Source organism: Lingula anatina, chromosome 3, assembly GCF_051362555.1.
Source record: "Lingula anatina isolate TDL-2025a chromosome 3, LinAna3.0, whole genome shotgun sequence".
NCBI classification, from domain to species: Eukaryota; Metazoa; Brachiopoda; class Lingulata; order Lingulida; family Lingulidae; genus Lingula; species Lingula anatina.
Genome location: NC_141769.1, coordinates 837,581 through 851,895, shown reverse-complemented (window position 1 = coordinate 851,895; position 14,315 = coordinate 837,581). Strand labels below are relative to the sequence as shown.

Here is a 14,315-nt window from a genome sequence, read left to right as displayed (position 1 = left end):
ATGTAACTGTCTTGAAAACAAGAAGCAGAGAACGCCATAAACATTTTAATAGTATTAGGCATCCTAAAGGTATATAGTCACGCAGCAAAACTTTTTTATTCTTTAAAAAATCTGAGAATATATTATAGCAAATATAATACAATTTAAATAATTGAAATGCATTTCTTTCCAACATTCAGTTTACGTACGTTTTTTGGTAGCCTCTCAAAGTTTTAAACCTCAAATATTGGAGACCATAATAGAGTCAGCCAAGGACACGTTTGGGGAACACGTTAGAACACGTCATGATGGACATTAACAGGTGTAGGACCAGAACAGAGCCTCTGGTAAACAGTTTAGAACCAAGGGACCGAACTTGATTTGAGGACCAGAAGAGAGGCTTTACACACGTAGGCAGGAGCAGTAGCTGCTTTAGACTAGGTTCCCATCGACCTAATAGGATTGATCCAACTCCACTGGTTTTCTTCCTCAATTGCTTTCAACTTAAGCGGCTCAGATGTCTGTCATTCCTACTAAAGCTGCTAGGGGTAATTAATTATCGTTAAGCAGCCTCAGAAGGTATGACATACATTTAAGCCGCTTAAGTTGAAAGCGATTTAGTGAGAATCCCTTCAGAGATATATCGATCCACAGTTAGTACCATATATAGAAACTGGGAATGGTCCCTTATTGGGCAACATTAATTGCTACTTGTACAAACAACCATATCAAATATAGAGCATGTTATCATAATGGACACTGTTTCCATAAATATTTTTAACATCACCATCACCTGATCATCTGCTGCCACCATATAAAGAGTACTTGAGATAGATAGCTACCATTTTAATGTTGAACTACTCACTGAATGCTTGCCTTGTGCTCTGATGTGACAATATGGCTGAGGCACTGGCAGCAGCTTTCACAGATAAACTCTTGACATGTAGCATTTGTTTGGGAGAGTATGAGGACCCCCGTGTGCTGCCTTGCTACCATACATTTTGCTATGATTGTATACGTGAGCATGCCAAGAAAACTCGTACTTCAAATAGGACATTTCTATGCCCCATTTGCCGGGAAGAAATACAGTTTCCAGGTGGTGAACTTACCTGGCTGAAAAAGAACTTTGTCTTTAGCAAGGCCAAAGACATTATTACCCAGCAACAAGCAGATACAGGGACATTAGATAGTAAACAGACCAATGTAGCAGCAGTGACACAAGCCACTGCAGAAATGACCATCAGTTGTGAGAAACACCTTAATCTTCAGTTAAAATACTACTGTGAAGATGATGATACCATTGTATGTGGTGACTGCGCATTAACTGAACACTATAGACATGGTATTGTGCCAGTTGAAAAACTGGCAAATGCCAATCGAAACAAGATAAAAACTGTCATTGTGAAAATATTGCCAAAACTAAACATGTTTGAAGAAGCAGTTGCAAAGGCAACAGCAACTGAAATAGAAGAATCACGACTCATGGCAGCCTCCATCAACAAAATCATAGAACAGGCTCAACGTATCCGAAGATTGGTTGATCAGAGGGAGCAAAAACTGATATCAGAAGTAACTTCTGCTAGTGATATCAGAAAAAAGCAGAAGGGGGGCAACAAGGACACCCTTGAACTTCACCATGCCTCCTTACAGAGTGTGTTCAATTTTGCTCAGGAACTTATCACAAATGGTTCCGACTCTGACATCATGATTCACACTAAAGCTCTGACAGAGAGACTGACAACAATGGAGAAAATGCCAGTGCCAACTCCAGACATACCAGCACACATATCCTACAGCCCTGGTGAGATATCTACTGCCGGACTGGAAGCCATGTTAGGACAGGTGACAGTACAGTCACAACCTCCATTAGCTGGTCAGGGAACAGATCCAAGTTCGGCACCACACCCTCCAGTTTTCTTAGAGAAGGCTGAATGTGTGAATTCCTTCAATCCTAAACTCAAAGAAATTATGGCTGTAAGTGGGCTGGCCATAGATAAACAGCATATGTTTCTTGTGGATAACAGTAGTAACAGAACAAAGGTATTCACACATGAAGGGCAATTCAAGTTTGAGATAAAAGTTACACGCCCATGGGCTGTGGCTGGGTCACAGACTGGTCAGCTGTACATAACATCATCAACATCATGGCCTAACAGTTGTGTCAAAGTGTACTCCACCAGAGGGCAGCAGGTGACAACCATGGGTCAGGGTCAACTGGGGGACCCATGGGGTATTACACTGAACAGACAAGGTCATGTGATGGTTTGTGACAGAGGAAAGAAGTCCATCTTCACATTTCATGCAGACAGTGGAGAGCTCCTGAAAACTATTCCATTAAGAATGTGTAGAGACCCAGTGTACATCACAGTGAACAGTGTGAATGATAACATTGTGATATCAGACTTGTACAAACACTGTGTACATGTGCTGTCACCTACTGGTGATCAGCTGTACCAGTATGGCGGTACAGAAGGCAGTGGTGTTGGTCGGTTGAAGTCACCACGGGGAGTGTGCACAGATAGCTATGGCCACATCTTCATTGCTGACGATGGTAACCACAGGATGGTGGCACTGAGTCCACAAGGACAGTTTATCAGATACATTGCCACTGAGACGGATGGGTTGAAGTATCCCAGAGCATTAGCAATCAACCCATTTGGCCAGCTGGTGGTGGCAGAGGGAAGGGGCACGGTGAAGACATTCCAGTACTTTCAATAAATACTGTTGACATTTTACATATTGCTATTCAATATAAGTCAGACGTTCTTGGCTTGGAGCAGGGAATTATATCGGATATATCCCATATAATTCCCTATTTGGAGGAAACCTAATGAGAAACTACAATAAAGCATTCCATGGTGTATAGGGAACTGACAGAATATTATAATGATCGATGATCTTGTTTTATCATGATATACATGATATACAAAAATGGGAAAAAAAAACTTTTGGTATGTCTTTTGTCACAGGTAGTTTTCTTATTTGTTTGATTTTTTTTTGTAATATTTGGCCATTAATAAAATCCTAAATTTAGTTACATCCAATATTAGCAGGACAGTATGGTGGTATGGCACAAAGATATTAGAAATAGAAATTAATTTGAAAAACCTTAGTAACAAGGCATTCTAAAAAATATACTTGAGGCTGAAGACAAAATGTGGAAAATTAACATGCCTATTGTAATACCCCTTTAGTACAGTCTTATTTCTGTTAGTATTAATGTGCTAACATTATTCAAAGGAATTGTTATTTTTAAAACTTTCTCCTAAAATAGGCTAAAACCTTTGTTACTGAATATGAAAATTCCCCATTCTAGTAAGGCATGAATTTTAAAAAATTCAATGATTTACACAAAAAGCCAGATTTATCACTTTCTGTCTACAGAGAATAAAGAAATATATCTTTAACTTCATTTTTCATTTTTCTTTTACCTTCAAATGGACCTATATATATTGAGAATGAGTGAATACTCATGAGTGAATACTCATGCAGGAATGATTATTGTTAATAGAATATTTCAAGTTTGTTAGAATTAATTGAAAAATCAGTTAATGTAATCATCCATCTTAGCCACACTTCCTTTCAATATTAACGTGAATTTCAACTACTAGTCTGAACAACCCAAGTAAAGTATTTTTTTAATATTATCACAAACAAGAGAAAAAACCACTTAAAAAATTAATAACTGTAATTTTCCATTCAGGCTTATTCTTTGGACTCATCACCCAACAAATGCATGATGGAATTATAAACAGTGGACAAGTTTTATCAGATCTGTGTCAAGGAGGGGCGGTAACCATGCAAACATTTACTATGGCGTTAAATAAAGAGGCCGCCACATTACTCAAGAGATATAGGACTATAACATTACGTCATATGACTTTAAAAGATATCTATGTCAGACACATTGAACTATTGACTGAAAGCTAGCCTCGTGTTCTACATCGTCAATATGGCCGAGGCGCTGGCAGCAGTTTTCACAGATAATCTCTTAACGTGTAGCATCTGTCTGGGAAATTATGAAGACCCTCGTGTGCTGCCGTGCTACCATACATTTTGCTATGGTTGTATATCTGACTATGCTAAGAGAACTCAAACTCCAAATAGAACATTTCTATGCCCCATTTGCCGGGAAGAAATCCAGTTTCCAGCTGGTGGACTTAATCAACTGAAAAAGAACTTTGTCTTTAGCAAGGCCGGGGACATCATAACCCAGCAACAAGCAGATAGAGCGATATTAGAGAGTGAACAGACCAATGTAACAGCAGTGACACAAGCCACTGCAGAAATGACCATCAGTTGTGAGAAACATCCTGATCTCAAGTTAAAATACTACTGTGAAGATGATGATACCATTGTATGTGGTGACTGTGTATCAACAGAACACTATAGACATGGTATTGTGCCTGTTGAAAAACTTGCAAATGCCAATCGAAACAAGGTTAAAACTGTCCTTGTGAAAACTTTGCCAAAACTAAACATGTTCGAAGAAGCAGTTACAAAAGAAAAAGACACTGAAATAGAAGAAACACGAATCATGGCAGCCTCCATCAACAAAATCAAAGAACAGGCTCAACGTATCCGAAGATTGATTGATCAGAAGGAGCAAAAACTGATATCACAGGTAGATTTTGTTTGTGATATCAGAAAAAAGCAGAAGGAGGCCAACAAGGACACCCTTGAACTTCACCATGCCTCCTTGCAGAGTGCTTGCAATTTTGCTCAGGAACTAATAACAAATGGTTCCGACTCTGACATCATGATTCATACTAAAGCTCTGACAGAGAGACTGACAGCAATGGAGAAAATGCCAGTGCCAGCTCCAGACACACCAGCACAGATACGCTATAGTCCTGGTGACATATCTGATACTGGACTGTTAGGACAGGTGACAGTACAGTCACAACCTCGGAGACTTTATAGACTGGAGGAAAAACTACCAAATCCAAGACCAGCACCACGTCTGCCTGTCTTGTTAGAGAAGGTGGAATGTGTGCATTCATTCGATCCTAAACTCAAAGATGATAAAATCATGTCCATAAGTGGGCTGGCAATAGATGAACGACATTTATTTATTGTTGATGACAGTAATAACAGAACAAAGGTATTCACACATGAAAGGAAATTCAAGTTTGACATAAAACTAAACCAACCATTTGATGCAGCCGTGTCACAAACTGGTCAACTGTATATAACTTCACAGGGTGACAAATGTCTCAAAGTGTTCTCCACCAGGGGTCAGCACTTAACAACCATCGGTTGTGGTAAACTTGAGATGCCGAGTGGTGTCACACTGAACAGACAAGGTCATGTGATGGTTTGTGACAGTGAAAAAAAATCCATCTTCACATTCGACGCAGACAGTGGACAGCTCCTGAACACTATTCCACTCAGCATGTGTGTGTCTCCACGGTACATCACAGTGAACAGTGTGAATGATAACATTGTGATATCAAATTGGGCCAATAACTGTGTACAAATGGTGTCACCTGATGGTGATCAGCTGTACCAGTATGGCACACATGGCAGTGGTGATGGTCAGCTGTATGCACCTCTTGGAGTGTGTACAGACAGCTTTGGTCACATCTTCATTGCTAACATGGGTAAGCACAGGATAGTGGCACTGAGTCCACAAGGACAGTTCATCAGAAACATTGCTACTAGGAATGATGGGCTGAGGTTTCCCACAGCTTTAGCCATCAACCTTGCTGGGCAGCTGGTGGTGGCAGAGGTAGAAGGCAAAGTTAAGACATTCCAGTACTTTCAATAAATACTGTTGACATTTTATACATGTGTATATTGTCATTCAACATAAGTCAGACGTTGCTATTGACTTGGAGGAAACCCACTGAGAAACTACAGTAAACACTTTTCACTGTGTATAATGAACTGACAGAATATTATAATGATCGATCTAGTTTTATCATGACATACAAGGAGGTTTTCATTCACTAACTGGTTCCAATAACTTAGTGCAATTGGTCAGCATAAGAGGTTACATCTGCTTCTACTGATATAATTGATACTAATACAAGGAAAGACAATATCTTTTAATTTTGATAATTTGCTTAAGTTAACAGTGTGTTACTCTGACATTATATGTACATTGTATATGTGGATATTGCTTTATATTGAATTCCTTAAGATACTTAATTTGTCTGCATGGTTTCTGCCCCTCTTTGACATAGATCTGATAAAGTAATTTCTTCATCTTACCCTCCTCACCAATCCCAAAGCTACCTCTCTCTCTGTCTCTGTCTGATACAGCTCCATTTACTCTTTAAATGGTGTTTTTTCAGTATCCATTTAAATTTCTATTTACTTAAAAATAAAAGGGTAAGGTCTTTTCAGTAATACTCCCCCCCCCCCCCCCACCCAACTGCCCTGTCTCCCTGCCACTGGTTACCTATGGACTGGTCAATAATAACAAACGTTCTATATAACTCTACCCCATTTTCCCTAAGTTGTAGTGTTATATTTAAAATGACTTCACCTCCCTAAGACAAACATGCTAGAAAAAGGTCTGGAACTATCTATACCTGAATGCAATTATATTTTACACCCTGAATGCAATTACCATTTGGTAATTACCTGTATGGGGCAACCCTGAAATATATTTTCTTTAAAATGATCAGGCCACCTTTCACAAAAACAGTAAAGTAAAATGAAAATCCAATTAATTTTCCTTCCCAGCTTTATTTGAATTCTTATAGATAATGTGAGAACTTTTTTTAAAAAAATCCTGCCCTATCAAAAAAACAACAGACTTGCCCAGCAGTGATGAGATAGAGATCAAAATATAGGCAGATATATACTATGTTTGTAGAAATATAATTGGTTTCATACCCATATCAAATTTAGTTTTCAGAATATTTGTACGTTAGTTTGAACAAAGCTTGCATCATGCATTTTCTCCCCAAGATCTCACAATACCTTTTTCTATAATTTTCTGACTGCATCAGTGAATTTTCTTTTTTTATATCTTAAAATTTAGACATATAATTTTATACCATTTAATTCCAAATTCCTGCTACGTCAATAAAAAAATGGATTACCAGACATCACAATAAAACAAAAAGGCACAGAAACTTATATAAATTCTGCATCTAGGAAGAGTCCATGATAAGTTGGAGCCCATAGATTGCATTCAACAATCCTCCCATTTCAATGAATGCATGAACTACTGCATTAACCACTCATCTCCAGCAAAAGCTTTACACCAGTTGATCTTGATCTGTTTCACGTTCAACCTTCCACCTCAGATATGTTAGTCCTCATTGCATAGATTAACAAGTCTTAACACCATTGACATACTGACTCCACTGACAGTATTAAAACAGATAACATGTAATAAGGTTAGTTTTAAGTATCACACTTATATGAAATGCAGGGTATTAATTATGTTCTTATAGACTTCATATGTTGCTCTGGACAACCAGTGTTACAAGTTACATATTATACCTTCCACTGTTGTTTTAGGAAGATGATGAGGACCTGGGTGGACATATTGTAGATAGATTGAGGTCATCTTGATATTATTTTCTTTTTACCTAAAAATAAACACATTTCAGTTATACTGGTGGTCATCATATATTCTTATTCTTCCAATCCTTACATATTGCTCAGAGATATGGGGCTACTCGGTGTCAACGGATAACTGCCCTACAGAAAAGTTGCACTTAAAATTTTGCAAACAAATCCTTGGCCTCCATCAAAACGTATCAAACTATGGTGTATACACTGAACTTGGCCGCCTTCCCCTCTATACCAAAATACAGTTTGCATCTGTCAAACTATGGTGTAAAATTATTCAAATGTCTGATGCTACACTAATGAAACAAGCGTACATACAAGAGATAAATAGTTACAAGTTGCTGACACCTATGTCCCACCCGCAGTCCACACACTCAGACCAGCTTGTATGTCATGGTCTGAGGGTATCCGAAAAATCCTTTTCACATTTGGCCTTGGTGATGTGTGGCTTAGCCAGTCACCTCCAAAAAACTTCACCACAATTTTCAAACAAAGACAAACTGACCTCTTTACCCAAATATGCAATAGCAAACTTCAAGCCAACAGTAAATTATCTCTCTTCCGTATACTTCACCAAAAGTGTGAAAGGGCAACTTATGTTGATAAAATAACAAATTATGACACCTTGTCAACCCTTGCTAAACTACGTCTTAGTGACCATAAACTCCACATCGAAACTGGGCGGCAGACCAGGCCAAAAACTGAAAGGTGCGACAGAATCTGTCGCCTGTGCACACAAGGGGTAATTGAGGATGAATACCATTTTATATTCCAATGCCCAATGTACAAAGCAGACCGAGTCACCTTTTTCAGTAAAACCTCATTCCTAAAAGCTGATTCAAGGTCACCAGACAGTCAATTATGCCATGTATTTAACAGTGCCAACAAAGATACTTTAGTGTCCCTCTCCAACTTTATAATCAAATCATTCAAGAAAACAAGTGAAGTGGTTGCTCTGCTTGGTAACTCTTAGCATATCCCTTAAAATGTCCGTGTATGGTCCCACTGTTGTGAGAAGTCACTCGGCAGTGGGACTGAACATGGCACAATATTTATATCTGTGTAACTTATTTACTTATCTGTCTTATGTAATTGTCATTAATCGTAATTATCAATGTCATCAAACTGGCCTTGAACAGCCATGTAAACAGCTATGTAATGGTGTTTTTTTTTTTTTTTTTTTTTTTTTTTTTTTGTGTGTGTGTGTGTAACATGTTTATAGTATGTTTATGGTAAATTTATAATCACACCAAGGTTTATCTCATTGCTTAGATAGAATATTTTATGAGTAATTTTACTAGTACTTATCTTCATTATATAAAGATGGTAATGCACTAACTGTATTGTATCATCATTTGTATTTCATATTGTACAAGGTCATGACAATCTATGTACCAGTACAGAAATAAATTGAATTGAATTGAATTAATAATTATATTCTTATTATTGCCTGTGGGAGTCCATGTTGCCACTGTGGCCATTTACTTTCAGCATTGTCAAAAATTATTGCTATAATTTTAACACGTCACAGTGACAGATATAGCAAATGAAAGTATATAATATTTGTCCAAGCGGAAGAGATTTTATAACAAAATAAATTGCACCCATGTTTGAAACATTTCCATTTTAAACAAGCAAAATTTAAAATACAATCAAATAACCAAGTTCACCTTGTCAGGCTGGGGACCTGCGTAACACCTTTTTTTTTCTTTATGTTTTACCATACACTTTGAAATTGATTTTATTGGTACTGTTTCAAGTATTTTGAGTAAAATATTTCATTTAAAGAAATTTTTTGTGACATACTTTGGGAGGAGTCTAAGGGCGTATTCCCAGAGCTTTTAGATCGATCTATCCCCGCGGGGAGTCTCACTAGATTACTGTCAGATAATCCGGCTTAAATGTCCGTCCCACCTACTACAAGCTGTAAGGGGGTAATTAACTATGGTGCCCGCTCGGCTGACAGCTATTTAGCACGAACTCCCAGGGAGTTAGGTCGATCTAAAGTAGATCAATCTGATCTCTGGGAATGGGGTCTAAATCTCGGGCAAAAAGAAAAACTGAGCAGTGTTACTTAGACCCTATTCCCAATGATAAGATCCATCCAACCAGATTGACTTAATAGCAAAAATGAAAATAATAATTATTAGATTTATCTGTTCTCGCAAAAAAAAAAAAAAAAACAGATTAAATTTCAAACTTATGTTACTGTTTATCGCAGCACAATCTCCACATGATGTAGATAAAATTTTACTTACGTAGGATATGCCTATAATGTTTGTTTTAAATAACTCAATGAAAAGCTTCTGGTTTCTTTCCCAGTTTTGTTGGGTTTTTGAAAATGGAAAAAAAAAAACTTTTGTTATGTCCCCTGCCACAGGTAGTGTTATTTGTTTGATTTTTTTTTTTTTTTTTTTTTTTTTGTAATATTTGGCCATTAATAAAATCCTAAATTTAGTTACATCCAATATTAGCAAGACAGTTAGTGGTATGGCACAGAGAAATTAGAAATAGAAATTAATTTGGAAAACCTTAGTAACAAGGCATTGTAAAAGAAATATACTTGAGGCTGAGGACAAAATGTGGAAAATTAACACGCCTATTGTAATACCCCTTTAGTACAGTCTTATTTCTGTTAGTATTAATGTGCTAACATTATTCAAAGGAATTGTTATTTTTAAAACTTTCTCCTAAAATAGGCTAAAACCTTTGTTACTGAATATGAAAATTCCCCATTCTAGTAAGACATGAATTTTAAAAATTTCAATGATTTACACAAAAAGCCAAATTTATCACTTTCTGTCAACAGATAAAAAAAGAAATGTGGAATTTGGAAATATATCTTTAATTTCATTTTTCATTTTTCTTTTTCCTTCAAATGGACCTATATATTGAGAATGAGTGAATACTCATGAGTGAATACTCTTGCAGGAAAAATTATTGTTAATAGAATATTTCAAGTTTGTTAGAATTAATTGCATAATCAATTAATGTAATCGTCCATCTTAGCCACACTTCCTTTCAATATTAACCTGAATTTCAACTACTAGTCTGAACAACCCAAGTAAAGTATTTTTTTAATATTATCACAAAATAGAGAAAAAACCACTTAAAAAGTTAATAACTGTAATTTTCCATTCAGGCTTATTCTTTGGACTCATCACCCAACAAATGCATGATGGAATTATAAACAATGGACAAGTTTTATCAGATCTGTGTCAAGGAGGGGCGGTAACCATGCAGACATATTTACTATGGCGTTAAATTAATAGGCCGCCACATTACTCAAGAGATATAGGACTATAACATTACGTCATATGACTTCAAAAGATATCTATGTCAGACACATTGAACTATTGACTGAAAGCTAGCCTCGTGTTCTACATTGTCAATATGGCCGAGGCGCAGGCAGCAGCTTTCACAGATAGTCTCTTAACGTGTAGCATCTGTCTGGGAAAGTATGAAGACCCTCGTGTGCTGCCGTGCTACCATACATTTTGCTATGGTTGTATATCTGACTATGCTAAGAGAACTCAAACTCCAAATAGAACATTTCTATGCCCCATTTGCCGGGAAGAAATCCAGTTTCCAGCTGGAGGACTTAATCAACTGAAAAAGAACTTTGTCTTTAGCAAGGCCGGGGACATCATAACCCAGCAACAAGCAGATAGATCGATATTAGAGAGTGAACAGACCAATGTAACAGCAGTGACACAAGCCACTACAGAAATGACCATCAGTTGTGAGAAACATCCTGATAATAAGCTAAAATACTACTGTGAAGATGATGATACCATTGTATGTGGTGACTGTGTATCAACAGAACACTATAGACATGGTATTGTGCCTGTTGAAAAACTTGCAAATGCCAATCGAAACAAGGTTAAAACTGTCCTTGTGAAAACTTTGCCAAAACTAAACATGTTCAAGGAAGCAGTTGCCATGGAAACAGCCAGTGAAATTGCAGAATTACGAATCAGGGCAACCTCCATCAACAAAATCAAAGAACATGCTCAACGTATTCGAAGATTGGTAGATCAGAGAGAGCAGATACTGATATTAGAATTAAATTCTGCTTATGATATCAGAAAAAAGCAGAAGGAGGCCAACAAGGACACCCTTGAACTTCACCATGCCTCCTTGCACAGTGCTTGCAATTTTGCTCAGGAACTTAAAACAAATGGTTCCGACTCTGACATCATGATTCATACTAAAGCTCTGACAGAGAGACTGACAGTGATGGAGAAAATGCCAGTGCCAACTCCAGACATACCAGCAGAGATATCCTACAGCCCTGATCGCTTATCTGATACTAAACTGGAAGCCATGTTAGGACAGGTGAGAGCAGAGTTAAAACCTCCTAGACCTCTTAGACTGAGGGCAAATCTACCGAATCCACGATCAGCTTCACATCGTCCTGTTTTCTTAAAAAAGGCAAAATGTGTGAACAACTTCTGTCCTAGACTGAAAGACAATGAATTCATGTCCACAACTGGGTTGGCCATAGATGAGCAACACATGTTTATTGTGGATAGAGCTAACAAAAAAAATATAACAGCGGTATTCACACATGATGGTCAATTCAAGTTTGGCTTTAAAGTAAACAGTCCATTTGATATGGCTGTGTCACAGACTGGTCACCTGTATATAACATCACGGCGTAACAGATGTGTCCAAGTGTACTCCACCAGAGGTCAGCAGGTGACAGCCATGGGTCAGGGTCAACTGGGGGGTCCATGTGGTGTAACACTAAACAGACAAGGTCATGTGATGGTTTGTGACAGGAGAAAAAAAGCCATCTTCACATTCCATGCAGACAGTGGACAGCTCCTGAACACTATTCCTATTCCACTCAGTATGTGTGAATACCCAGTGTACATCACAGTGAACAGTGTGAATGATAACATTGTGATATCTGACTGGGACACTGTCTGTGTACTTGTGCTGTCACCTAATGGTAATCGGCTGTACCGATATGGCAGAGGTAATCTGAGGTTTCCACAGGGAGTGTGCACAGACAGATATGGTCACATCTTCATTGCTGACAGTTGGAACCACAGAATAATGGCGCTGAGTCCACAGGGACAGTTAATCAGAAACATTGTCACTAAGGAGGATGGGTTGAAGTTTCCCAGAGCATTAGCCATCAACCCTGCTGGCCAGCTGGTAGTGGCAGAGGATGAAGGCAAAGTAAAGACATTCCAGTACTTACAATAAATGCTGTTTACATTTTACATATTGTCAATCATTAAAAGTCAGACGTTGCTATTGAGTTGTAGGAAACCTGCCAAGAAACTATAATAAAACATTCCACAGTGTACATAATGAACTGAGAATATTATAATGATGATCTCGTTTTATCATGATGTAGAAGGAGATCATCAGTCACTTAAGCCTAGGTCTCAACCGAACGTACGGGCTGTTACGTGTGGTCTACGGCCAAAAAAATGGGGAAAACGTGGGAGTTCGTGTGTGAGGAGCACGTCCATCGTGCGACTTTTGGAGGACGTAGAAACAGCACGTAGGGCTTTTCGATATGATCAACAACCGCTACGTGCGGTCTACGAAACCTCAAATTGTCGCACGGGACACGTGTGGAAATTGTTTTTATCCCATTGCGCTTGGGTGGCTATGGTGCGGGCGATGCACGTGGTTAAGGCGCACGGTACACGTACTTATTCCTTGCTCAGTCCGTGCTTACTCCGTACTTTCATGCCCCCACCGTATGGACCTCACAGGCGTCGTGCATGTAGGCTGACTAGATTATGCTCCTCCTTTAGCCTAGGTCCCAACTACGTTTTGGACGCACGGTTTTTAGGTTCCTTGCGTCCATCTAGGACGTAGCTAGATCGCAGGGAAGGGATAGGGAAGGAGTTCGTGCGTGAGGAGCACGTCCATCGTGCGACTTTTGGAGGACGCAAACAGCACGTAGAAACTTTTCGACATGATCAACAGCCGCTACGTGCGATCAAGCTACGTCCTAGCCAGAATCAAGGAACCAAAACAAAAAAAAACGTGCGTCCAAAACGTAGTTGGGACCTAGGCTTAACTTTTCGACATGATCAACAGCCGCCACGTGCGATCTAGCTACGTCCTAGCCGGACGCAAGGAACCAAAAAACCGTGCGTCCAAAACGTAGTTGGGACCTAGGCTTTTTATACTCGCGGTCCGTGCGGATGAAGCATACACAAAAATCCATCACTTTACCCTTGGATCTAACGTGTAGAAAATGCCAAAAAAATCCAACAAAGAGCAAGAGGGGGGAAAGGGGGCCGGGGACAAGCCAAGCAACAAGAGAGTCATCAAGGCTCTTGGAAGCAGTGGACATAGTCAGTGAAGAAGCAGGGGAAACACGACAGGAAGATCATCTCTGCCTCTGCTGAACCCGTGGGGTGTATCATCGAACCATCTAATGAGGAATGATTTTAAATTTGTATTTGAAATATCTGTTTCATGCTTTTTATGTTTGGCTATGAAAAATAAAACCTAGTATTTCAATAACTTAATGAATTATTAATTTTTAAAGTATTTCACTTTGGGAAGTTTAATTTATCTAAATGATGAGGGAAATATTAACCAAAATTTACACTGTTTTTCTTTATAAATCTTCTTAAATTTGATTTTATTTTAAAGGGAACTCTCCAAGAGATCTAGGATCGTAGAAAACACAATAATCTTACGATGTACGGTTTTAAATGTTTTTAAAATATTTATAAATATATGGCCAACGATCATAATACATGTAAAAGGCATATCAACCTTATGCATGATGTCAAAACATTAAAAAACATTTTGGTCGTTTA

The 14,315-nt window shown here is 38.3% G+C and overlaps 3 protein-coding genes across 3 annotated transcripts; all 3 read left to right on the top strand.

Annotated features, from left to right (window-relative positions):
- The first annotated feature begins 848 nt into the window (after window positions 1-848).
- LOC106179512 (E3 ubiquitin-protein ligase TRIM56-like) lies at window positions 849-3,323 on the top strand. The gene has a single exon (XM_087009617.1). The coding sequence runs from the start codon at window positions 877-879 to the stop codon at window positions 2,695-2,697; it is 1,821 nt and encodes a 606-aa protein (XP_086865743.1). The 5' UTR covers window positions 849-876; the 3' UTR covers window positions 2,698-3,323.
- A 568-nt stretch (window positions 3,324-3,891) lies between these two features.
- On the top strand, window positions 3,892-6,308 carry LOC147762762 (E3 ubiquitin-protein ligase TRIM56-like). Its single transcript, XM_087010038.1, has one exon. The coding sequence runs from the start codon at window positions 3,932-3,934 to the stop codon at window positions 5,747-5,749; it is 1,818 nt and encodes a 605-aa protein (XP_086866164.1). The 5' UTR covers window positions 3,892-3,931; the 3' UTR covers window positions 5,750-6,308.
- A 4,576-nt stretch (window positions 6,309-10,884) lies between these two features.
- Window positions 10,885-14,173, top strand: LOC147762761 (E3 ubiquitin-protein ligase TRIM56-like). The gene has a single exon (XM_087007496.1). It carries the CDS (start codon window positions 10,906-10,908, stop codon window positions 12,727-12,729), a length of 1,824 nt encoding a protein of 607 aa, XP_086863622.1. The 5' UTR covers window positions 10,885-10,905; the 3' UTR covers window positions 12,730-14,173.
- Window positions 14,174-14,315: the final 142 nt, after the last annotated feature.

Bases quoted from the DNA above. Each gene is read 5' to 3' on its own strand.
- LOC147762761 (XM_087007496.1), top strand. From the start codon at position 10,906: ATGGCCGAGGCGCAGGCAGCAGCTTTCACAGATAGTCTCTTAACGTGT.
- LOC147762762 (XM_087010038.1), top strand. From the start codon at position 3,932: ATGGCCGAGGCGCTGGCAGCAGTTTTCACAGATAATCTCTTAACGTGT.
- LOC106179512 (XM_087009617.1), top strand. From the start codon at position 877: ATGGCTGAGGCACTGGCAGCAGCTTTCACAGATAAACTCTTGACATGT.